Source organism: Quercus suber, unplaced genomic scaffold (genome assembly GCF_002906115.3).
Source record: "Quercus suber isolate HL8 unplaced genomic scaffold, Cork oak 2.0 scaffold_253, whole genome shotgun sequence".
Lineage (NCBI taxonomy): Eukaryota > Viridiplantae > Streptophyta > Magnoliopsida > Fagales > Fagaceae > Quercus > Quercus suber.
The window spans coordinates 17,529-44,431 of NW_027069709.1; the positions used below are offsets into that span (position 1 = coordinate 17,529).

The window sequence follows — 26,903 nt, forward strand, 5'->3', positions numbered from 1 at the left end:
ATGCCACGTGGCTTAGGAGGCAGTTAGAGATTGAGCTACACGTGTAATGCTTAGATAGGATCCTTCTTGTAACTGATTTTCCCTCTAAAATAGGGAGTTAGTTTTTCTGTTTTTCCTTTTGCTTGCTTGGACAGTGTATATATAGAATTAGGTGCTATGTATTACTCAGTTGCTTGTATTCATTTTCTCAAAATCAATAAATCTGAGAGAGTTCTATTTAGAGAGTTCTATAAGTAGAATAGAAAATGTGATGAGTCCATGTGAAAGTTATTGTTCACCATTCATAGTCGACTACTTCAAGTTGTGGTAAAAGTTGAGGCAAATTGAGTGGTTGTAGAAGAAAGTTATATTTATACATGTAATCTTTCCACTAGTGTATAAAATCTTACCTTTCTACTAAAAAACCAGTAACTTAGGAAGAGCTCAAAAGTCAGAAAGGGCAGTACAAGTAGAGGAGAGCCTTTTCTACAACTTGTTCAACCTTTTCTTCAAGCATGGGATCAACAGATGTCATTAGCGTTTCAGGTTAAAATTCCTGATTACAACTTATAGTTCTACTGGGACTTACTTCACCATTACAATTTTGCCTATTTCTTTCCCTAATACAAATTATCAATTAACAAAGGAGACCCCAAGTGTAAGATAAAGAAGCCATGTAGTGCCTTTCTGTTTGTCTGAACTCTGCGTATCATCATGATGTTATAAGACAAAGCCTACATTACTGCACTGCCAAGCTTGGGCAACAGCTGGCAATTAAAAAGCTTCAATCCAACTGCATCAAACAATCTGAAAGTGACACGCACCGTATATATGGGACAGCCACATCAATTCACCTAGATGGAACAACATGACATCAGTTTCCAAGTGACAAATAAGACGATTGAAAGTTTATAATTCCAAATTGTCAACAAGAAATACCTCAGGCCCTTTTTTCCTAATACAATAAACATAAAAACTTAACGACTGTTTCTTTAGATGAATTATCTTTCCTCCTTTTTCTTAATACATTATTCTTCACCATCAAAAAAGAAAAAAAGTTGCATTAGTTTAATTATTAAGTTTATTGGGTCTTTCCTTCATATATGTATTCAAATTTCAAATATAGCAGCTTAATAATATTCGGGGTCTATTAGACTCAACAAGAAAACTATGCAAATGATTTCATCATCCTTTTTACAATTGTAAGCCACCAGGCCAGTGCTATAAAAATTAATTAAAAGAAGCAAAAGAAAAACTCTCTTGAATCTACCTTTGAAATGGTTGATGCAGTTTGGTTCAGATCTTCAATGTCTTGGTCGAATATCAAACGGCCCCCGCATTTTATAACCTCCAATCCTGGACCATCGAGTGTAAATTTAATCTCAATCTGCCTGAATATATCAACATCTGCTTGACTCAATTTTTCTTTCCATTCCTCATTGAATGATTGAACAATGGGATAGCAATTCTGCAATAAGTGATACAATTCAACCTCGCCAATTTCTTCTGAAAAACAAAAGTCAGTAGACACGAATCGAAATCTATCGCTTATCAATGAACACCGAAGTCTATGCGTAGCTCTATAACTTCTCCAATTAAACAATGAATTAAGTTGGGGAAATGGACGATGCTGGCGGAGTACAAAAAAAGCGCACACAGTGACTCCCATCAATTTATTACATAAATTTGAAGGCACTTGCAGATTCATTGAAGCCCCTACGCTTTGATGAGTGAACCATTTCGAAATTTCTCTTCCAGGAATAGCGAGATGATGATCTATTTAATGGAAGCTCTGGCAAAGATCGAAGCTGCGTGCAACCACTCAGAAGAAGAGACTCCAAATTAGATAGTCTAGTGGTACTTTGAGGAAGGCCAACAAAAATATTTCCCCTGAGATCTAAATGGTTTAAAAAAATAAAAAAGAATTAAATGGGGTGATTTTTTTATTTTATTTTATTTTTATTTTTTGATAGGCATAAATTAAATGGGGTGAGTTCTATTCATATTAAAATTAAATAATTAATGTAAAACAACAAATAATTCATCTCCCATTTTCAGCGCTGGCTCAATGCTAAAAGCAATTAATGTGGTCGCCTAACGCTCCAAGTAAAAAAAGGCTCCCAAATTTCAACATATAGGGGTTTTTTCTATCAATGTAATAGTAATAATTAAGCTCAAATATTAGCCAACAAATAAAATAATATTTTTTTATCAAACAAAATACAAACAAAAAAGAGTGAAAAATATTACGTCCACAACATTTTTCGCAATACTTTTACAACAAATTTTAAGTAGCAAGTTGTTATTGATGGCAAAAAAATAATTTTAGTATTGAATTCAAATTAGAACTAGTAACAACTTAATATCTATGATTTGTTGTAAAAAATATTGTGAATGTAACACTTCAAACAAAAAAAAAAAAAAAAAGCAATACACAAAAAAATTCATAATATTTTTCACAATAGTTGAGTTGGCAAATTTTTACTAGTTCTTATCTAGACCCACCATTAACATCACTTTTTTACTTATTGCTATCAATCTGTAACATCAATAGGTGTAAAAAAATTTGTCAAATTTTTGTGTCTATAGACTTTCAAAAAAAAAAATTATGTGGTTCATGTTAATTAGTAGTAATTTTGCATCTAAAATAAGATAATCAATTTTTGTTTTAGGCTCCCAAATACATCAAGCCACCCCTACCCATTTTACAAGTTAAAGCCTCCACCCTAGTGCTATAAAAATTAAATTGAAGAAGCAAAATTAAAACTCTCACAAATAAATGGTTGATGTAGTGGGAAAAAGAAATCACATGGCTAGTGAAAAATAGCCCAAATTTACCTCATTCCATTTGATTTTACAACAGTATTGGAATTTGAAAATTGTAGTAAATGCCATAAATAGAGAGAAACAAGAGTATCTATTTTACCCTACAACATAAGTGAACAAAAAATGATGAGCATAGCACCTGTTGCACATATCTTCTCCAATCCTAACAACGTGAAATTTTTTGCTCACCAGCAAACTGAAAAGTACATTAAGTTCATCGTATCCAGTATTATTGAACTCAAATGAAAGCATATGCACAATGAATTAGATATATATATATATATATACAACTACAATTAATAGATCCGTAAAAGTGAGAAGGATGGTGACTTACAAAACTACCACTTTCACTAGGATTCCTCTTTTTTGCAATTTGTGTTACCTTGTCCTTGTGTGCTTAATTAAATTCCCAATCCGATTTTCCAAACACATAATGAATCTTTCAATTAGGTTAGGGAGCTATATCCTCTTTGAGTGTGGTACATCTACCTGATTAAAGCTACCTTCTCCACTGGTTCCATTCTCATCATGGCTTCACTCAGTTTTGGTATCCTTTGCTGAATCTTCCAAATCATCCTCATAAGGAGTGATGCTACAACTGCTGTTGTTGCTGCACCCACGCATAGTTTGGTTCAGATCTTTATTGTCTTGCTCAAATATCAAATGGACCCCGCATTTTGTAACCTCTAATCTTGGACCTTCGGTTTTAATTCCAATCTCAATTTGACCAAATCCATTAGCATCTATTTGACTCCATTTTTTTTCAATAATTTCTGGGGATAGTAATTCAGGTAAAGATGATACGATTCAATCTTACCAAATTGTTCCGAAAAAGGAAATTGATCAAAGTATCTGTTTGCTTTCATATCCGTTGGCTTTCAAGTACCACCAAAGCCAATGCATAAATCTATAACCTTCCATATAAGAAGGATCAAGTTGATGAAGTGGATGATGTTGGCGGAGTACAAAAACAGCACACACAGTGAGCCCCATGAATTTATTACATAATAAATCTGAAGGCACTTGCAAATTCACTAAAGTCCCTAAACTTTGATGGCTAAACCATTTCGGAATTTCTCTTCCAGGAATTATAATATGATAAATGGATTCATCTCCCTAAAACATACAAAATTACAAAATCATATATTTAGAACCTCACAAGCAAGAGAGAGAGACCTTAAATTGAATGTGATGTCTTAGCGTTGTTAATAACATGTCACCATAGTCTTCATTGTTAATCAATTTAACACAATTGAGAAGACAGAGGTCCAAATAAGGACCATCTTTAGGTCTTAATGGTAATATTTCTAGTGGGGTACAACCATCTGCATCAATATCCACAATATTTAATGAAGACTTTGGCAAAGATCGAAGATGTGTGCAACCACACAGAAGAAGGGTCTTCATATTAGATAGTCGGGAGGTACTCTCAGGAAGGCAAGAAAAATTATTTCCCCTAAGATCTAATTGTGTTAAAGAGGACAAACAACCAAGACCATCAGGAATTGCATGAAGATTGCAATAACTTGGATTCAATTTGGTCAAAGACCATAAATCAAAAAGAGAATGCCCTAACATGCCCGTGGGATATTCTACTCTTCTTTTTTGCATTAAAGGAAAACTAATGCGTTTATTTGATGATATAAATGATAAGCCTTCACATCCTCAAAGAGATAGTACTTTTATATTTTTTAAAAGAACAGACGAAGAAGGTAATTCTGTTATAGTAGTTTCACTCACATCTAGCTCCTTAAGACCTTTGATATTTCCCAAATTCTCTGGTAGTTCATTAATTTTTGAGTAGCCAGACAAAGTGAGAATTTTTAGAGAAATCAAATAACAACAAACATTTGGAAGACTTGAAAGGTTTTTGCAGTCTCTTAGATCTAATTTAGTAAGGCCAGTTAAAAGCTCCACTGACAACAGTAGTTCTTTTATGGCAGTCTCGTTCAAATAAAGTTCCAACAAACTTGACATATTTCCCTCAACTTCTGGGAACTTCTTTAGTCTTGAACAACCAGAAAGAATAAAAATTTCAAGAGATTCCAAGTTGATCTTGGGTGGAAGGCTCTCAAGGCACTTGTAACCATTCAAATCCAATCGAATAAGCCATTTGAAATTTCCAAGAGAGGCATGAATCTTAGATAATCTTATACATCGTTGAAGAATCAACTACTTCAAATTTGGGACTCTACTGAAGTTCAAGGTCTTGATCAAGTTTTGAGAGTCACTGAGGTCTATAAGCTTTAACTCATCTAAAATTTGTTATAAACCAATAAATAATGAAATAAAGTCAGGCCATAATGAAAAGGAATATAATACACATTTGCATAACTAATAATCTTACCATATTTCCTTTCCATAGTTGTTTGATGCCGCTACAATGCATTCTCAATTCAACAAGTTTGTTTAGTTGGAAATTGGTTGGTATGTATTTTAAATGATATCTGTGCCATTCAATAACACGTAACTCACTAGAGAGATAACTTAGGCCTTTTGGAAGTTGCACCTTGCCCCTTTTGAGGTCTTTTGGAAGTTGTATAGTACCATTTATGAAATCTTTTGGAAGTTTCTCATTACCAATTTTAAGCAATCTCAAAATTTTCATCTTTGAGAAGGCTTCAGCACCAAGTGTTCCACTTTTTGAATAGGTTGGTTTAGCATTATGCCTTCAATTACCTTTGTTCCCTAATAAACAAAAACAATGAATTTGGAATGATTGGCAAAAATTCTTAGAAAATTTTATAGTAGCATATATACCTTTTGAGTTTAGGTTTATACAAGTCAACTTACAGTATTATTCTTCAATACATGAATGACATCTTTATAAGTACATAATCTACTACGTCTAGCAGGCTCTTTAGAGGATTCATGACAAATGATTTCTTGACCCATATCTATTGATTTTTTGGATAACTTTTGATTCATGCCTGCAAAGAAAATAACAAAAAAAAAATAATTTTGATGACATAGAGCTAGCCACATTTAGAGACAAAACATTCATCATAAACAGAACCTTAGCTTCGTTTAGCCACATTAATAGTAGCTTTAATCGGAATACATCTTGTGAAAAGCCTTTTTCCCCACTTAGCCGCTAAACTTGTCAAAGGCTTAACAGCACAATCATTAGCAAAAGCAGAACCAACCACCATTTCTGCACAATCATCAGGAAGTCCTCTTTAGGTCCAGAAGATAATAGTCAATTCACAGGCATCAGACCAGTTACATGAGCATGATTTGTAGGAGAGGCAGAGTTGTTATAACATAAATGTAAAGATGTGGGAGTGAATATGGAAGATGAGGAGTTAGTGAAAATGTTTAATCCCACATTGAAAAGGAGAGAGGCTATTTTATTCTTTTTAATTGTGGTGATTAATGGGATAAAATGAATTGTCTTAGATATTGGGCTAGATACGTGCGCAAGGAGGAGGTGAAGAGTGGAGGTAACTATTTGATGTCCTGCAAATGGAGAACCAAACCAAAAATTATGTGGCGTTTGGTACGTGGTAATATTTTAAGCCCTTTTCAAGTTGAAGCAAATACGATGAATCTGCTTTTAATCAGCCTTCCATGGTACATGAAGAAAAACAGTTTGCTAAAGTGGAGAAAGTAGATAACACACTGCTTCCAATGGTTCAAGATAAGATTATGTTGATTCCACACATTGATTTTGTTATTCCAGAAGAGTTTGTCATGGTGGAATTCAAGGTTTTTCTTTTTTCTATGCTCTCTAAGGTGATTCCAAACTTAAAGCAAGTGTTACTTGTCAGCATCCTAATCCTTCAACGCTTTAAAACTCAAAGTCGAGTTTTCTCCAACCAGAGGAGAATGATGTGGGAGACGCAAGAAGATTATTATTTAGTATTATTTATGTTTGCAAGCCAATTGTATTTTTATGTTTTAGGTCTTATTAGTTTATTGGGCTTTTAGTATTTTAACTTAGAAGTAAGGTTATTTTTGTAATAAGGCAATTAGGGTTTCCTAGCCAATTAGAACTAGGGTTTAGCAATCCTTTAGAAGCAACCTATTGTACTCCTCGAGAGATAGTTGTTATTTTGATGAATGAAAAAAAAATGGCCGTTTGGTCTGGTGCTAACTCCAGGTTTACCCTAGGTGCTGACTTCTAATGGTTTCCCCGCTTGGTGCTGACTCCAAGCAAGGCCTAGGTGTTGACTCCAAGGCACATCCCTTTATTTTAATGTTGTTTCAATTTTATTTTGGTTGTCTTGCGTCACAAGTTAGAGGCAAGTTATTTAGGCTCGTAATCAAATAGTAGGCTAAAGGTTGCTAGAGAGCAATAAACATTGAGAACTTTTTGTAATATGTTAGTTAGGATGTTAAGTGGTTATTTAGTCTAGTTCAATAGTAGATAAGATAAGATTAGGTTGATTTTTTTGCTCACTCTGATACAACCTGTATAAATAGGCATTTAACCTTTTGTTGTAATCAGTAAGTTTTGAAGTTAATGAAATATGTAGCCTTGAGTGCTATTTGAGAGAACTAGGTGTTTTTTTTTGCATAGGTGCTATCCACCTATAACCTTCTCTAATCAACTTGCATCCTAGTTAATCAACCAAGCCAAAATAGCCATCCTACTTATCATTTATTTACTGAAGTATGTTCAATAAACCATGAAAGAACCAAAACATTAAGAATATTAAGAATATTAGTTTTACTAGCATCAAGGCTAGTATAAAGCTTCTGATTACATTTTTTTTTTTTTTTACTTACTCGAAAAAATCATTGTTTAAGTTTAAGAAAATTAAAGAATAATAAGGGCTCATTTAAATCTTGAGGATATATTTTCTAGTGCAAGTTGACATACAGAGAATCGTATAAATCATGCACATTAGATCAATCAATCCAAATTGGGATATTGTCCCATAAAATGTCTGTGGACACTATCACATAGATTGTATATACAAGCAGTATGCTTCTCTCACACAGATCATATATAAAAATGGTATGCTTCTCTCATTTATTACTTCCTATGACCACTCAGAATGAAGTGCTAGTAATCATGTATTCTAAATTCATTTTCTTTTATGTCCATGCAAATCTAATTCAACTATAACCTACAAATAACAATGATCTCAAACCTCTTTTCAGTTTTCAATGTTTATCCAAAAGAATAGAAAATATATAAATATAGGCAATATTAATTTATTTTGGTTACCCATTTTGCAATAAAATTTCCCATTTTATTAAACTTCTTATCTTAGATAACCAACATCCATATCCTACCAATGATTAATCGATAAGGCAAAGTGCTAGAATCTATGATCTAAAATCAAATTGTGATGTCCATAGCAGAAGAGCACACATATAATATCTAATCAAAACAGAAAATAACAGATCATGTAGGACAGTTTTCAACTTTGAAAAATTTGATTGACAAGAAAATTGAACTAAGCAAATGCAAATTTCATTATATATATATATATATAGGTATTGCGAGAGTAACAAGAGTGCAGATTTTACTCACCAACATAATTGAACAAAAATGACGAGTACGCAATTTGTTGCACTCTTCTTGTTTGCTAGTAGTTTGACAATTTTTCCTCACCAACAAAGTCCAGTAACTTCGTCAAAGCTAACAGGTTCATTGGGATTCTTCTACATTACAAATAGAATTACTTTGTGTGCATAAATTCCCAATCCAATTTTCAATTAGATTAGGGTGCTCAATCCACTTTGGGTGTGGTGGTACATCTACATCATTAGAGGTACCTTCTCCACTAGGTCCAGCGTCATCCCCATCCCTATCAAAGTAAACACAAAGTTGCATAATTTTGGTATCTTTTGCTAAATTGTCTAAATCAGCTTCATAAGGAGCGATTCTACAGCTACTGTACCCAGGCTTATTTTGTTTGAGATCTTCAATATCTTGCTCATATACCAAACGGGCCTTGCATTTCATAACCTCCAATCCTCTGGTTTCAAATGTAATCTCAATCAGATTGAATTTATTAGCTTCGATTCCAGTCCCAATTCCTTTCCAAAATGAGGAAGGATAGAATTTCAGCCAAAGGTGATACAATCCATTAGCATCGGTGTGACCCAATGCTTCTTCTTCTTCGGATAAAAAAAGGCCCTATGCATGAAGACCTTCATTGAATCTAATGGAAAGATCGAATTGGTAAAGCGGATGGTGTGGGTGGAGAACAAAAACAACACTCACAGTGATACCTATAAATTTGCTATAGAATCTGAAGGCATTGGAAGATTCAGTGAAGCCCCCACATTTTGGTGGCTAAACCATTTTGGAATTTCACTTCTAGGAATCCCGAGGCCATTTGACCATTGGAATGGCTTATAATAATAATGATGTTAAGAACTTCACAAGCGAGTCAAGGAGACCATTTGTTTTGATTTCCTCTGTTTTCACCTCTCCATGAATTCTTGAGTTTCTTTGAGACCATCTGAGATAGACATTATCACATCAAACCACTCTGCACAAGAAACTTCTAAGGCTCTTTCCTTTGATACTCAGCTACCCACATGAGTACCAATTGGACCCAAGTACCTGTCTATCATATATCATGATAACATACACACATCTGCCCAGTATCCTATGTACTTTCTGAGAAGTGTACTCAGTTGAAATTTCATCAGAAAATGTCACAAAACCGAATCCCCTAAGACACATTTTTCTCTCATCCTAAAGCAAAATGCATCGTGATATTAGTTATGCCAATAACGTGTGGGCAAAACCCAAAAAAGATCTAATAATTACTAATACTAGTCGCGAACCCGCACGTTGTGCGTGATAATTATTTTTACGGTGGTTTTATTAATTTTTTTTTTTTTTACAATTTAAACTAATCTAATAATGAGTAATGTATTTCGTAATTATATTTTTACTTATTATAGGAACAATCCAAAACACCAAAAAAACGTAAACTATAAAAAATTAATAAAACTTAACAATGATTAATTAACCAATATTATGATAAAATTTTGTTTTTGATAATCTATTAAGGTTATTTTCTTTGTAGAAATTATAATTTTGGCCACTCAAAACATATTATCAAATAAACAATTATTAGCAAAATCTAAGAATTAAATTTCTATACATGCATTGTTATAAAATAATAATAATAATAATAATAAAACTGCAAAATTTAAAATTTGTCACTTATCCAATTATTTTTGTTTAATTAACCTTTACTTTTCTTTAAATGAATGACATTTTAGAGTACTTCTAATACAACTATTAAGAGTACTTTGTCCACTACAAAGGATTAGAAAATAAACAAAAATTAGTAAAATCTCATAATTTAACATTTAAATTGAGCACTATAAAAAATCATGCAATGTAACAAAATAAATACCAAATTATCCAAATCATGCTATGTAATAGAATAATATTATATTTTTATATGTTATATTTAATTCTTTAGAATGCAATAGGATAACATTTAACAATAAAAAAGAAAAAAAAAAAAAAAAAAAAACAACAACAACAATTTAAAAAACAAAACTAAATCACATTAACCCAAAATAGAGTTTTAAAAAATATAAAAATTATCAACCTAAAGTAGAGATGCAAGAAAAATAAAAATATCCACCAAAAAATTTAGGGAGAGAGAGAGAGAGAGAGAGAGAGAGAACCATTTTTTTGTGAGGAAACTATGCATAGAATAGAAGAGATAGTGACAAATTTATAGTAAGAGGGTGTGAATAAGAAGAGACAAAAATAAAGGAAGATAAAGGGAAATGAGAAGAATGATATTAATGTAGAAGGTAGTGGGAGATGATAAGGTAAGGAGGCAGAAAGATTGAAGAAGTAGTGGGAAGATGAAATGGTAAGGGAAAGAGAAAGGTTGGAGAAGTGTAAATATCAAAAAAAAAAAAATGTTAAAACAATTAAAAAAAAAAACCCTAAAGCTTGAAAGGCTTCAGCGTTGTTTTTTTTTTTTTTTTTTTTTTTTTTTTTTTTTTTTTTTTTTCTTTTCTTTTCTTTAAGCTGAAAAGGCTCACACAAAACCCTAAAACTGAACTGAAAAGGTTTTGGATTAGGCTTGATAATGGAACTAAATAAGCAAGAGGTGGACTGAATTAATTATACAGATTTATTATAGGGTGATAGTGGAAGTAAATATATAAGTAGTGGGCTGGATTTATTATAGGGTGATAGTAGTGGAAACAAATAAATAAGTAGTGAGCTACATTTATAGGGTTGAAAATTGAAAAAAAAACCATTTTAAAATTGTAGGACAAATTATATATTTTTTTTAAATGACGTGGTAGCTGATGTGGCGCAACGTGAGAGCAGCAGTATTAAAAGCTATGTTTCAGCTTTTAGTAATATATAGATATAGATGTGTTATATAACACAGAAAATGCAATTACAGTACAAAATGAGCTTACATGATGTGCAAATAACATAAAAAAACCATGCAATCAATTACAATTAGTTCCAAGAAAAGCCTTCTAAGCAATTACTAATTTTCAATTCTCATCCCAAGATGAATTTGGCAGAACATCTCATCTATTTCCAATTGGTGTTACCTCTAAGTGTTCATCATGTGTTCATTTTCCCTCTTGTAGTCATATCTCAAACATCTTAATTTCAGCCATTACTAGTGTTGCACAATATTGAATTTTTTGCTATATAGATAAGGTGGTAAAAGTATCGCTTTGCAAGCAAGCCCATTTTAAAACCTTGAACAAACCCAAGCTAGTTCAACAATACATTTATCACATGCTTCATAGCCATGGCTATGAAGCATTTAAAAAATTGTTATCAAGAAAAAAGATACAGTAATATTTTTCATCAACTAACCATCCACACATTCTCAATTAAACTAGATAAAAATCAGCTACTTTTACCTTGGCAAGATACACATACAAAACATAGCCAAACTGACTGAAATACAACTGCACATTATCAACAGTAGCTTCAATCGGAATACATCTTGTGAAAAGCCTTTTTCCCCACTTAGCAGCTAAACTTGTCAAAGGCTTAACAGCACAGTCATCAGCAAAAGCATAACCAACCACCATTTCTACACAGTCATTAGGAAGTCCTCTTTATGTCCAGAAGATAATAGTCAATTCACAGGCATCAGACCAGTTACATGAGCATGATCTGCAGGAGAGGCAGAGTCAACAACAATATGCACATCCCCCAAACCCAAAATAAAAAAATAAAAAAACAAAACAAAAAAACTAAAAGGTTGAGAGGCAATATACTAGCATAACATTGTAAATATTTTCTAATGTACAACAAGCAAATCCATAATGACTGTAAGCAGAACTATTTAATGTCCTGCAAATGGAGAACCAAACCAAAAATTAAGGAATAATATGGGCTTATTTAAATCTTGAGGATACATTTTCTTGTGCAGGTTGACATGTAGAGAGCAGTATGAATCATGCACATGAGATCTTTCAACAAAATTCCAAATTGGGACATTGTCCCATAAAAGTGTGTGAACACTAGCATTAGGCCCAATATTACAAAGATCATATACACAAGTAGTTTGCTTCTCTCAGTTGTTACTTCCTATAACCACTTAAAATGATGTGAAGGGCTGGCAATCACATATTCTAATTTAAATTTATTTTCTGTCATTGACAATCTAATTCAACTATAATCTACAAACAACAATGGTCCCAAACCCCTTAGTCTATCTACTACGGTGTTTATCCAAAGGAATAGAAAATATATACATTTTGGCAATGTTAATCTATAAATTATTGAAGAGTGAATACACATTTTGCAGTAAAATTTCCCTTTTTTATAAAATTCTTGAACCTGTCTGTTCTACATCAACTTCACATCTTCAATAATCAACTTGTTGGGCTATGTGGAGTCTGTTTTGTGTTCAATCCAGTTTGTGATCCAATCTGACTTGGATGCATTACGGCTTTAAATGAGATTTTCTGTGAGCCTTAATTCATGGAGCAGAGGCCTGGACCAGCAAGATCATTATTGGCTTGTTTTGGACCCATTGTTTGGGGTATATATTTCGCTTCAAAATTATGGGTGCCTACATCATTCTACTGTAGTACCTCTATATTTTTCACCTTGACATAATGAAAATCACAACAACTTCGTGAATGTAGGTATATTGTCGAACCACATAAATATTTGTGTGGTGTGGTAGTTCTTTTTTTCTCTATTTTTTCATCTCACAGGTTATGGGAATTAGGTTAAATTTTCAACACAACATCCGCATACTAGCAATAATTAATTGGTAAGGTAGAGTGTTCGAGTCAATTGGACTTGCAAAAGACCACATATGATCTAAAATTAACTTTTGATGTCCTTAACAAAAGTGCACAAATCTAAAATCAAATCAAACAATAAATAACAGATCATGTAATAAAGTATTCAACCATGGAAAATTTGATTGACATGAAAATTAAAAAAGAAGAAATTTTATTTTATTTTTTTATAATGAGGAAGTGCTAATATGAGTGAAAGGATGGAAAAGTCATTACTCACCAAATAACGAAGAGTAAGAAATAAATGAGATACTTTATTTAAATTTAAGACAAAAGGAAGAGCACAGCAGTACTGAAGGCAACTATGCTAGTAGTGGCGGTTGTTTCCCCATATTTTTAAGAATGGTATCAGTGGGGTTGTCTCAGTCTCTCAAGGTAAAATTCCTCATTAGAGGTTCTTGTTCTACTGGGTCATGCCTCATAAGTCATAATTATAGTTTTGCATTTTTCTTTCACAATTATCAATCATCAATTGACGAATGAGACCCCAATTAACAGATAAAGAGGCCACACAATCCTTTATTGCTTGTTAAAACACTACATATTACCTTGCTGTTAAAAGAATAAGCCCAAATTACTACACTATCAAGGTTGGTCAATTTCTAGGAATTGATGCTTTTGTATTATCTGGTAGTCTAGCCCTATTTTGTTTTTGTTTATATATTTCAAGGGGTCATGAGTTCATACTTCATAGTATAATCATGGTTTTGTTGATAAAATGCCAAAATCCCTTGCCACCCTTCTTAAAATCTTGATCACAATGAGAAATTGCACAGATAAGCACTAAAAAGCAACAACCCTACCCGCTTCTCACAACCTACATACCTACAACCTCAGCCAAGCCAAAAAGCACATCACTTCATTATTGTGCAATGTACCAGCCATAAAACCAACAAATATTGTCTCAAACTTAAATACAAGCCAAAACTGATTATCAAATTACAAAACCAACATGATAGATAGTGGGTTACCTGCTAAACCAAGGCCACCATAGGGGCAAGGATGACGCATATGCTCTTCTGGGGCTTCCTTATCAAGTGACCCAACTCATGTATAAGCAGTACAGCAATGTGGTCGTCCCATAACCTGTCCCCAAATAAACAACAATATTCTCCTCCAAAGCTTTCTGGCATAGCTCCAATCAGTACCTTCAGAAAACATATATACAAAACAACATAAATCACAATAAGGTCCTATTTTCTTGTAAAAATACATTTTATTTAAAGGAAAGAAATTGCCAGCAAAGCCAATATGTGTGTGTGTGTGTTTTGAAGGGAAACCAAACAATTAAGAACTCAAGAAATAAGTCGGTAACCGCTATTTCAGCCCACTTGATTCAAAAGCTTTTTACCCTTTTCACTTTAATTAACCTCAAATTTCCTTGTAGCCAAACAGAAATTGCACCAAACCCAGTTCCACTTCATCATCATCAGCATCAACCCTACAGACACTCAAAGACAGTGTAGTGGTCGTTGTAGTAAGCACCAAACCTTGTGCTCTGGCGGTAGTATGATTATTGTGTAGCCTCTTTATCCGCTATCGGTTTCTAAATGACAAATAAGATGATAAGAAGTTTCTAATTCCAAATTGTCCAGAATTGTATCTAATGCTTGTACACTAGAAAAGAAAACAAATTTAACTAAATAAACATATAAAAAAAAAAAAAATTTGTTCAGAGCACAACAATAAAGACTATTCTGATCAGCAATAACACAAATAATGATATTTAATATATAGAAGATAATCCATCAATTATAGTATTATAAGGAAAGATAATTCACACACAAACACACTAGGAGTTCTAGACGAAACTTCATTTCTAAAATCAAATTGTCTAAATGAAAAAAAAAAAAAAAATTGTAATTAAGTTTCTACTTTCCATTTGATTACGCAACAACACCAAAGTGGGGATGCATCTATTCAATTGTATTCTCCTATGGAAAATATTGCAGCAAATACTATAGATAGAGAAAAAAAAGTATTGATTTTACCCTTTGGCATAATTGAACAAAAACGATGAACACACAATCAATTGAAAACTAGTCCCATAAGAAAGAGAAAAAGGTGACTTACAAAAAAATCAAAGAGAAAAAAAAGTTTCTCAACTGTGCAGATTCATCAAAGTTGCCACTTTCGCTGGGATTCCTCTTTCCTCACTCACAATCAAAGTCACCTTGTCCTTGTATCCATGAATTCCCAATCCAGTTTTCAATTAGATTAGGGTGCTCTATCCACTTTGTGTGTGGTGGTTCATCATCACAGCTTTCCTTAATTTTGGTATCTTTCTCTGAATCGCTTAATTCATCATCCTTATAATAGGGAGTGATAATGCAATTGCTAGACCCAGGCATAGTTTGTTTGAGATCTTCCAAGTCTTCCTCGAATATCAAATGGGCTCCACATTTCGTAACCTCCAAGCCTAGAACTTCGGTTTCATATGTAACCTCAATTTGGGTGAATTCATTAGCATCCAATTCTTTTTTCCAGCGGCTTTGGAAGGGAAAATATTCAAGCCAAAGATGATGCGATTCAATCTTACCAAATTTCTCCAATAAAGGAAGGGACACTCCAAAAGATCGTTCTCCGTTGACTTTAATGGAACAATTAAGATCACGTCGGCGAATATATAAATAGCACACACAACGATTGCCATGACTTTGTTACTTGATAATAAATGTGAAGGCACTTGCAGATTCACTGAAGCCCCCACATTTTGGTGCCTAAACCAATTCGGAATTTCACTTCCAGGAATTGTGAGATATGTGAACAAATTCGGGAGACGGCATCTCTGAAACAAACAAATCATGATGTTTAGAACTTCACTCACATGCAAGAGAGATATAGAAAGAGGGAGAGACAGACAGACCTTAATGATATAATGTCTTAGAATTGCTGACAATAGTTCACCTATGTCTTGATTATAATTCAATTTGATGCAATTGAGAAGATATATATTTGGCTGAAAATCATAATCTGGACTTAATGATAATGTTTCCAGTGAGGTACACCCTGTTGCATTGATAAAATACATATTTAGTGGAAGCTTGGGCAACATTTGAAGTTGAGTGCAACCACCCAAATGAAAGGATCCCAAATTAGATAGTTGAATGATACTTTCAGGAAGGCAAACAAAATTGTTTCCTTGTAGATATAATTCTTTTAAAGATGACAAGGACCCAAGAACATTAGGAATCGTTCGAATATTGCAATAACTTAAATCCAGTTTTGTCAAAGACCATAAGCCTTGTAAAGAACACTCTAACATGCCTATGGGATCAAGACTTCTTTTTCGTTGCATTAAAGGAAAACTCAAGAGCTTATTTAATGATTTAGATGATAGCCCCACACATCCACGAAGAGATAGTATTTTGAGATTTTTTAAGTGAACAACAGATAAAGGAAGCCCTTTCATAGCAATTCCACTCAAGTCTAACTCCTTTAGGCCTTCGATATTACCCAAATTCTCTGGTAGTGTATCAAGTTTTGAGCAGCCCGATAAAGTGAGAATTTTTAGAGACATCAAACAACAACATGCATTCGAAAGACTTGAAAGGTTTTTACAGTCTCTTAGATCCAATTCAATAAGGCTGGTTAAATGCTCCACTGATAATGGTAGATCTTTTATAGCTGTCTCACTCAATCAAAGTTTCAACAAACATGACATATTTCCTATAATTTCTGGAAACTTCTTCAATCTTGAACAACCACCAAGATCAAAAATTTCAAGTGCTTCCAAGCTGATCTTGTGAGGAAGGCTTTCAAGACATTTGCAACTATTTAGATCCAATCGAATAAGTTGTTTAAGATCTCCAAGAGATGTGTGAATCTTATGTAGTCTTGTACAATGTCGAAGAATCAATTGCTTAAGCTTTGGGGCTCCACTAAGGTCCGGGATCTCAATCAAGTATTAAGAGTCACTTAGATCCATAAGTTTTAACGCATCCAAAAGCTGTTATAAACCAAAAAATTATTAGATAAATTCTAGTATTAATGAAAAGGAAGAAAATACACATTTTCTTAAGTGAAAATCTTACCATAATTCCTTTCCACAATTGTATGATGCGGCTACAATGCATTTTGATTTCAACAAGTTTGTTCGTTTGAAAACTAGTTGGCATGGATTTCAAAGGATATCCATTCCATTCTATAATGCGTAACTCATCAAAAAGATAACTAAGAACTTTTGGAAGTTGCACATTACCTCTAATGAGGACTTTTGGAAGTTGCACAGTACCATTTATGAAGTCTTTTGGAAGTTTCATATTACCAATTATAAGCAATCTCAAAATTTTCATCTTTGAGAAGACTTCAGCACTCAAGTGTTCCACTTCTTGAATAGGCATGTTTAGCATTATGCCTTCAACTACCTTTGTTCCCTAATAAGAAAAAAACAACAAAATTAGAATAATTGGTAAATTGTTAGAAAATTTTATAATATATATACTTCTTTAAGTTCAAGTTTGTACTAGTCAACTTACAGTATTATTCTTCAATACATGAATGACATCATCATAAATCCACAACCTACTACGTCTACCAAGCTCTTTAGGAGATTCACGACGAACGATTTCTTGACCCATATCTTGTAGCAAATCATGCATCCACAAAGTTCCATGGTCATCAATCGTTATGAGAGATTTGTCCATAAGAACACCAATATTGCAGTCTAGATAATAACAAAAACTTTCCAATATATCTCTAATGCAATCTTTGTTTTCTCCTTTGAAAAAACATGCAATATCTAGAAACAATCCTTTCTACGAATTTGTAAGCCCATCAAAACTTATTTGAAGTATATCCAAAATGTTTCTATTAGGTTCTTCTTTTAGTTTATATAGGACACTTTCCCATTCATTATTCTTTTAGCAAACAATGAAGAACCTAAAATTTTAAGAGCTAAAGGAAGGCCTTTAGCATAATTCACAAAGTCCTTAGACAAATTCAAATAATTTTTTTCAGGATGAGGTTTATGAAAAGCTTTCCAACTAAAAAGCTACAAAGCATCATCATTATTCAATTCCCTAGCTGTATATATGTAATCCACACCACATCTTATCAATAAATGGCTATCTCTGCTTGTTACAATGATTCTACTTCCAGGACCAAACCAATCATGCTTCCCTACCAATGCTTCTAATTGCTCATCTCCATCCACATCATCAAGAATAATAAAAACATTTTTATTACATAGTGTATTCCTTATAACATTGATTCCCTCACAAACATCCCATATATTTATTTCACTTTCCGTGAGGATCTTAGAAAGAAGTTGTTTTTGTAAAGAAACTAGACCTTGTTTTTTAGTTTGTTCTCTAATATTAGCAATAAAACTTCTAGCTTCAAAGTTACCAAAAATTCTTCTATAAATTTCATGTGCAAGGGTTGTTTTGCCCATTCCACCCATCCCGCATATCCCAACAAAGTGAACACCACCCAACCCTTCACCTATGCATGAATCCAACATTTCCTCCACATAGGAGTCCATTCCAACAAGGTCCTCAGAAACACATGGGAGTTTGTGATACAACTCACTAAATATCCTTCCAATGATTTTTTGTATAATTATTGATTCATGCCTGCAAAGAAAATAGTAAAACAATAATTTTTATGATGCAAAGATAGCTACATTTAGAGACAAAACACTCATCATAAACATAATCTTAACTTCGTTAAGCCACATTGAGAATGCCTAATTATATTTAGAAATTCATAACTAGATGTATTATGGGGACAATTTGAGAGCTAGTAGTGGCCAAATTTGTTGCAAGGTCTGTGTATAATATATACTTGCATATCTAGAATTTAGTCCTACTAGAATTAGAATAGGTTAGTATAGGTTATTTTAGAAATAGTTAAATACTCTCTTTTCATGTGGCCAAATAAAAAAAAGTAAGAATAATAAATAAATTCTGGAAAAGAAAAAAGAAATAAAAATTAAATTAACTATAAATAGCATTATTCCAAAGAAATTCATACTTATTCTTTAAATCCCATCCAGCAAGATTAGCAACTTTTGTTAGAGCAGCTTTCCACGTTTGTACATATCCTATGTTATCCTTGAAGCTCTCTTCATGTTTAGAAAAGGCTTCTCCAAAAGTCCCCCTACGATTCCGCACATCACCAGGATTTACATAGTGAAAAACAGGTAGAATTACCAATCCCATCATTTCCATGCACTCAACGATCTTTGTTATTTCAATCAAGCACCACCTCGAAGAAGCATAGTCTCTTGATAGAATAACGACCGCAAACCTCGACTCTTCTATTGCTTTCAAAAGTTCTGAGGCATTGAATGTTCCTTGCTTGAGTTTTTCATTGTCCCTAAAAACTGATATGCCTTTTTGTTTCAAACCATTATATAGATGGTCTGTAAATGTTTTGTGGGTATCCTCACCTTTAAAACTGAGAAATACATCGAATTTCCATCTCTTAGAAGAAGAGGAAGAAGATGATGATGGAAGAAGAGCCATAAAGGAAATGGATGAGCTTGAACAGTGAGGTTATAGATTCATAAAATTTTTGACTAAATACCCTAAAACAAAAGCCTCTTGGTTGATGCATATGGAAGTAGGTGTTTGTAACTTGTAATAAGAGTGAGAAGATGGGTCAACAATTCATTTTCTATGACTCATCAATTAATTTTTTTGTCGGGACGAACAAGAATGTCTTTTTCAATGCCTCTTTTCTTCCCCAAGCCTTTTCACGTGATATTTTTATATTTTTTTTTAATCAAAAAATAAAAGGAAAACACTTGGAAAAGAGAAGGGCCACTTGCACAAGGAATCGAATAGAAATTGAACTTACTCAATTTCCCAATTTATTAAAATGATCTACCATGAGCCGTGGAATAAAAAATTGAAAAAGTGATAAATTGATGTAAAAAATGTGAACAAGTTTTTGTCATACCTAATCCGTCACTTAAGTATGTTGTAAAATTGTGTATAAAATTAAATTTTGGTCTCTCTATAAGTCATTTTTGCTAAATAATGCTTTTTTAAAATTAAAAAAAAAAAATAACAAATAGGTTCTTATGAAACTTCCCTGAGAAAAATAGCCTCATTTATAACTTGAGTTTCTAAAAGTTGATTTCTACGCAAGTTTTAAAAGGACCTGTTTGGCAAAAATAATCTTTTTTTTAATAAAAAAATAGTTTATTCTGCAATTTTAGCCCCTTTATATCTTATTATGGCAGTTCAAAATACATTTTATTTCAAGATGCTATAAAATAAAGGAAAAGTTGTTCCTTAAAAATAAAAAATTTAAAAAAAAAATTGAAGGAAAAGTTTGTTTATAGCCAATGTCTATAACTCCCACTAAAAAACAATTAACATAATTATATATTTTAAAATTTCTTATCGTTAGATTGTATGTTTTTTAAGTTTTTAACACTCATGTCGTTCATATATTATTTATTATTTTATTTGAACAATAAATTTTTTTTTTTTTATACAAGATAGAAATTCTATTCTANAGCCAAGGCTTGTCTTGTTCCATTTGAGTGGCAGGTGTGTCACGTGCACCATGATCTGTGAAAGGAGGCAAGATAGTGACTTACAAAAAATTCAGAGAAGAAAGTTTATTAGCCTTCTGGATTTGTTAAAGCTACCATTTTCATTGGTATTTCTCATAATCAGAGTCACCTTGTGTGCTTAAACTCCCAATCAAATTTCCCAAACTTGGCATGAATCTTTCAATATTATTAAAAAGCTATATCATATTTGGGTAAGGTAGGTTATTAGAGCAACCTTCTTCACTAGCATGTCCTGCTACATCTGTTATGTCTATGCTGGATTCTGGTGTGATTGTATTTGATGTCCTAGTAAGAGTCAAGATGTAATTAGGACAAGCTAGGATTTGTGACAAAAGTTTTGTTCTTCTTTTAATTTATCTATATCATGTCTAGTTATTTTGTTGTTGATACAATTATGTTGTGCGTGGCTTTGTACAGTGTCTTTTCTTCATAATATATTTTCATTCATCCAAAAAAGGAAAACTGGGTACAATTTCATGTAGGCATGCAACTTTGGAAAATTTGATTGACAAGAAACTTAAATAGAGGAAATGGGTGAATTTGGTATAAATTTCTGCTAGCTGTTGAACTATTTGTCCACAAAAATTTGGAAGAGAAAAAAAAATGAGGCAGTGCTAATTTGAGTTGAAGTTACCCATGGTAAAGTCAAATCACAAAGAAAAGAGGAAATAAATGAGATATTTTAAATAAATCTTTGACAGAGGACTAGAGGATGGATGACACACCAGTAACATAGAAATGAAGAGCTCAAAAATATTGAAGGTAGCAGTGCAAGCAGAGGAGAGGTTATTCTACAACTCAGTTTCCCTTGTCTTTAAGAATGGGATTAATGGTATTCTCTTTAGTTTGAAATATCCATCACAGCTACTAGTTCTACTGGGTCTTGCTTTACCATTACAATTTTGCTTATTTCTTTCTGTATTATCAAACATCAATTTGCAAACGAGACCCCAATTATCTGATAAAAACACCATGTAGTGACAAAGCCCACGCTTCTACACTGTCAAGCTTGGGCAATAGCTAGCAATTGAAGCTTCAATGCAACTGTATTGATTCAAACAATCTGGAAATGACCCACATATTATATAGGAGAACCATGTCAATTCACCAGATGGTAGCTAGATGCTCATAGACTGAAAAAGAAGTGCGTAGAAAAAGGTCGTACCTAGTGCACAAAGCTTCCACTTTTTGCAGAGTTTGGAAGAGGTCATGGTAGGCAACCTTAACACAATTAATGATATTCAAATAATAGCAGAGAATCAATCTACTGCAAATTTCAAAGAAAGAAATCAATATTATTGCTTTACGTAATAAACTCAACAGAGCTAACCTGTCATACAGAGACACACATTAGGAGTTGACAACATTTCATTTCTAGAATCATATTTTCAATGAAAATAGAAAATAATGGTACTAATTCAGTCTCTTATTTTGGGACCCAAAAAAACAAGAAGGCTTGCATCAGAAGGAGCCTAATTTAACTATAACAGGCCCAATTTCAAGGCAAACTTAGCAAAAACTCCAAATACCTAAAAGTAAAATTTCCACATATTTCTAATCAAGAAAATAGAACAAAATCAGCAAAATTTGTAACTACCTCAGAGATCATCAACAATATAATCGTTAAAATAATTGATCAGGTTTCAGACTTTGGAAAATTTCAAAGTCCAGGTGTTTATGTTGTACTACAAGACCAATCATTTAAAGGCTACAATCCCAAACACATATTTGAGAGCAAAATCCTTTCCAAGTCTTTCAACATATAAGGTAAATTTCATTGCTAGAATAACAATCAAATTACCTTAGACATAAAAGACCAAGTTGCAAAGGTTTAAATATTAATTAATTGACTCTTTACTTTACCTATACACACACAAACACACGTATATAAGATAAGTTCAAGTTACACTCTTTTTAAAACATATATTTTCATGAAATCTAATGGTGAAAAACTACTATTCATGTCCTCAAACGAGCTCCCTGCTGACAATATATATATATATATATATTTTTTCCAAAATTAACACATTCTCACTCTAATACCGAAAGTTATTACCTTCTCTCTCTAAGCTCACCTCCTCCTCCTCCTCCTCCCTCTCCACTGCTTTTGTTGAGTGCCAACAACTTGGCTGTGTTAGCCATAAAACCAGTTGGGTCTAGCATAAAGTAAACCTACGGCCTTCAATTTCAATGCCACCAAAGAAGATCAAAAAGTATAGGGAAGCTACTATCCATACATTTGGTTTTCATTATTGTAACAACAACGGGCTTTTGAGTGGTAGAGGTTTAAATGATGATAATGTAAATAGAATAACACAATATTTACATGGAAAACCCTTCTGAAGGAGCAAGGAGAGTGAAAAACCACAGGTGAGGCAGTGAATCCTCTACCTCTAGCCACTAGTATTACTGATATTGGAAAAGGGTGAACAATGAACTATCTCAGAGTGGTGAATTATGCTCTTTATGGAGGTCAATCCCCCTCCCCAAGGGAGGAGATGGACCTCTTACAAATGCTGAATCCTTATTGGCTGTGAATACAGTACAAAAACATTTTCTAAAGTAGAGGAAATGTGAAAATAACCCTTAACATCCCCAAAATGACAAAAGGTATGCATAATCAGCCATCAAGCAATAGTTCCACAAGAACTTCTTTATGTTGCCCAGCATTTCAATGAGCACGTTTAGAGGCCATTTGAGCATATGTCATTCTCACTTATCCTTTTGTCCATGACTACAAGAAGGAAAGGGAATCATACCCTTTGCATAAGCTCAGAACTCTGGCATTCTTCCCCCAAAACAGGGAATGAAATACACTGAATCTAATCTAAAGAGCTCACAACCTCAATTAGCCACTACAATCAATTATATTATACATATATGTGTTTGTATGTATGTAGCCACAAGTGATGTACTAAAATGAATTACAATTGGAAAGGGGCTGCTCTTCAGACCATTTTTGTAATGGTCTATATTATCAACTAAATACTAGAACATGTGAACTGTATCCAGAAATAATAAAAATATAAATTCCCTAAGTTGTGGCTATACTCCCAATTTTGTTTTTGTTAGAGAATCCAAGTTCTAAAAGTCAAACCAAATAATATCCTCAAAAATTTAGAATTTTCATGCGGCAGGAGTAAAAGCCATGATATTATGAGATGAAAAAAATGTATCCCCTTTGACACTAGAAAGCAAGAGAAAAAAATAATAATTAAGACTTCAAAGGGATTAATTACCTGAGCTGTTAGAGCTAAATCAGTCTTGTAGAAGCTAAGCACCCAGGAAGACATTTGGATTAAAAAAAATCCCGCCAGTCTTTTTCTTTGGCATTGCAATTAGAGATAAATCCTTTCAACAATCTGCATCTACCGTGAGCAATAAAGAAAGTGTATCATTTTTGACAAAATCTCTTTGAACTTGAGTATATAGTATAAAGGTGAAATCGAAAAAGTGGTGGATGTATATCAACAACCAAATTCTGCCAGCTACCCTGCTGGATATGGATATGTTGGATGGGACCATCTCAAAGGACTATACTGGTTACCAAGCTTCATCTTTACACTCCTTGGAGGTTGTAGTATGCAATTGAGATGTTAGCTTGCTTGTCTCTTCCATTACCCCATTATAATATTAGTAACTTGGTTTCCTATGTCAGATCCTACCCTGATATTTCAACACCTCAGCTGTGACAAATCCAGCAAAGAGAAAGGATATACATGCACATTGGCTTCACCAATGGTCACCACCTGAGCAGATCCCATTCTTGAAGTGATGAAATCACTTCACATCCCTCACAACACCCTAAGGTTCTTTATGATCAGTAATCTGGTTCCGGGCCCTGTGTTTAAGAGACCAAAAGCAATAGCAAGCCTCTCACTCTGATTACATAGCATTTTTTCTTCGACTTCCTCTTCAAGGGAATGCAACACAAATTCAGTCTTTGGGACATATCCAATAGTTCTCATTTCGTGAGCCAACTTATCCAAAAGTTGCATCATATATTCATATTGATAATGGCTCTTATCTTCCATAAGAAAAGCATGTAGTGTTCCTTTAACTTCCACTACACTCTACACTGGCACTTTCCCACTTCCCCCCCTCCTTTGTATAGTAGTTTGAGACAGTGCTTCTTTTCCGTACCCATGAATTTTATAGCTGGTAATCATTGTATTTGAAGATATTGAGTCTTTGGAATTTGTCTGATCAAAGAGAGTGAATGCCCAAGAAAGGGCTCCACATTTTGAATACATGTCAAACACTGCAGTACCTACTATTCAATCAAAGTTGAGCCTTCTCACAATATATCCGTGTATAAATTTACTCAATTTCCAAATCCCAACCTGGGAACATCCTAGAAGTGCACTCACAAGAGACACTAAATCTGGTCTGTATCCACAACCCTGCATCTCTTCCATTCTGCAAAACCATATTGGGCAAAGCCAGAAATAAATGCACTCCAAGATATGACATTCTTGTAAGGCATCTTCTTGAAGGCATGACAAGCAAGCTTCAAATGCCCATTCTTGGCATACATATCCACAAGCTAGTTTGAACTACAACATCCTTAGGAAGATCTTTTTGAATCAAATACAAATGAACAGAAAGGCCCAGTTTTTTTAAGTCCCCAAGATTTGCACAAACCTGTGTGAACCCCACCATCACAACCCATCTTCTTCCATTCCCTCCTTTTGGATTCACCTACACATATCAAATGCTTCTATTGACAGCCCACTCTTTGCAAACCCACTTATCGTACTTGTCCAACAAACAAGATCCCCTCTTGGCATACTATCAAATACCACAATTGCTTCATCCATCTTCTAACACTGCATACAAATTCAAAACTGCAGACCCAACAAACACATCAAACTCAAACCCAAAATCCATTGCTTTACACCAAAGTTCTTCTCCTGTTTTCAAATCAAACAACCTCGAACATTCCTTGAGGGCCACCGTGAAAGTCAAGTTATCGTTATCGGGTCTAACACCTTCAAAGAACATCTGACGATATAGATTTAGAACTTCATCTGGATACTCATTGCGTGATAGGCTATTATCATGGCATTCCATGCATCTATGCCTCTTTGTCGCAATACATCAAACACTTTCCGGGCAGCTTCAATGTTGCCTATATTACACTTTTCGGAGCACACTGCTGTTATTTACCGAATTACAGTAAGCATGTAAGTTGACTGTAAGTTTTCCTTCATCAACTAACAAGAAATGCTTCTCTTGTGGTGATGTAATGCGTCATGATTGTCTGCTTTAATTTTCCTTTCAGATTGGTCCGGCGTGTATATTCTGAAAGCCTGAACTTGATTTGCAGGTTTTACCCTATTTCTTGGGTTGATAATTGACCGTATGCACCATTATCTCCAAAACCTGAAGTTCAAAAGAGGAAGTTGAAAGGCTTTTAGAAAGAAAAGAAAAGACGCAACACAAAGAAAAAGAAGAGAAAGCATCCAAGAAGAAATGAAATAGCTAGGAACAGAACTTGGCTTTGGGTAGCAACTTGAACCTCAAGTATCCTTCCATTTCCATTATGGGTATGTGGAGCTACGAGCATTTGGAAGTGACCCACTCACCCACACAATATATAAGAGAGCCACATCAGTTAACCTAGATGGAACAACATGACATGGGTTTCCAAATTCCAGAGTCAAGGATGGTAGCTGGATGGTAACAGGGATAACAATCAGTAAATGAAGCAATTTTATCACCTTTGCTGCAATTTCACCTCACACGTAAAAGAAGCAAAAGGAATGGCACTCAACTATTGCATGGGAAGCTGTAGTAAATTCTATAAAAAGAGAGCAACAAACGAGAGTGCCAAATTTACCCTCCATACAATCAGTTGTGACACTTTTTGTCCTCGCCAACTAGAGTGTAATAACTTCTTGCTATCAACTAGTAGAAATTGGAATCACAAATTTGGTAACCCATATATATGGCCCTTGTCACATATTAAAATAAAAAAAGAAAATACAAACATATGCCAAATGAATATTTAAAAAAGAAAAAAATAAATAAATGTGCAGCTACAAATAAACAAGATCCATAAGGAGGGGAAAGAGGGCAGTGGCGACGCCACGTTATGCTCAGGGTGTTCCCAGGAACACCCTGACTTGAAATTTTTTTAATATATAATAATTAAATTTATTTTATTTGTTTACCCTTAAAAAAAATAGGAACACCCTCAATCAAATTAGGAACACCCCCAAATTTAAATTAAAAAAAAATTATTTGTTCTACTTTCAAGCAAAAAAAAAAATAGCCCAAAAAAAAATTTCAACTAAAATTTGAAAAAAAAAAATTGTAACAGAGCAAA

At 33.5% G+C, this 26,903-nt stretch overlaps 1 protein-coding gene and 3 long non-coding RNA genes across 7 annotated transcripts; all 4 read right to left on the reverse strand.

Annotated features, from left to right (window-relative positions):
• Positions 1-328: 328 nt before the first annotated feature.
• On the reverse strand, positions 329-1,887 carry LOC112040850 (uncharacterized). Its single transcript, XR_010631927.1, has 2 exons — positions 1,250-1,887; positions 329-833 (listed from the first exon to the last, which is right to left on the reverse strand). It is a non-coding gene; the product is annotated as an uncharacterized LOC112040850 (long non-coding RNA).
• Positions 1,888-11,504: 9,617 nt separating this feature from the next.
• LOC136070700 (uncharacterized) lies at positions 11,505-15,446 on the reverse strand. Of its 2 annotated transcripts, XR_010631931.1 has the most exons (3): positions 15,115-15,446; positions 14,013-14,189; positions 11,505-11,899 (listed from the first exon to the last, which is right to left on the reverse strand). It is a non-coding gene; the product is annotated as an uncharacterized LOC136070700 (long non-coding RNA). The 2 variants fall into 2 exon arrangements; XR_010631930.1 differs by having other exon boundaries at positions 14,013-15,446.
• Positions 15,447-15,973: 527 nt separating this feature from the next.
• On the reverse strand, positions 15,974-19,621 carry LOC112040791 (putative disease resistance protein At4g11170). Of its 2 annotated transcripts, XM_065780986.1 has the most exons (4): positions 19,018-19,615; positions 17,520-18,617; positions 17,076-17,417; positions 15,974-16,990 (listed from the first exon to the last, which is right to left on the reverse strand). In XM_065780986.1, exons 2-4 carry the CDS (start codon positions 17,685-17,687, stop codon positions 16,949-16,951), a joined length of 552 nt encoding a protein of 183 aa, XP_065637058.1. In that variant the 5' UTR covers positions 17,688-18,617; positions 19,018-19,615; the 3' UTR covers positions 15,974-16,948. The 2 variants fall into 2 exon arrangements, 1 of the variants encoding a protein (XP_065637058.1); XR_010631926.1 differs by having other exon boundaries at positions 15,974-17,417; positions 19,018-19,621.
• Positions 19,622-21,305: 1,684 nt separating this feature from the next.
• On the reverse strand, positions 21,306-26,447 carry LOC136070699 (uncharacterized). 2 transcript variants are annotated; one of them, XR_010631929.1, is made up of 4 exons: positions 26,070-26,447; positions 23,812-25,957; positions 21,738-21,839; positions 21,306-21,635 (listed from the first exon to the last, which is right to left on the reverse strand). It is a non-coding gene; the product is annotated as an uncharacterized LOC136070699 (long non-coding RNA). The 2 variants fall into 2 exon arrangements; XR_010631928.1 differs by having other exon boundaries at positions 23,812-26,447.
• Between the last annotated feature and the right edge of the window lie 456 nt (positions 26,448-26,903).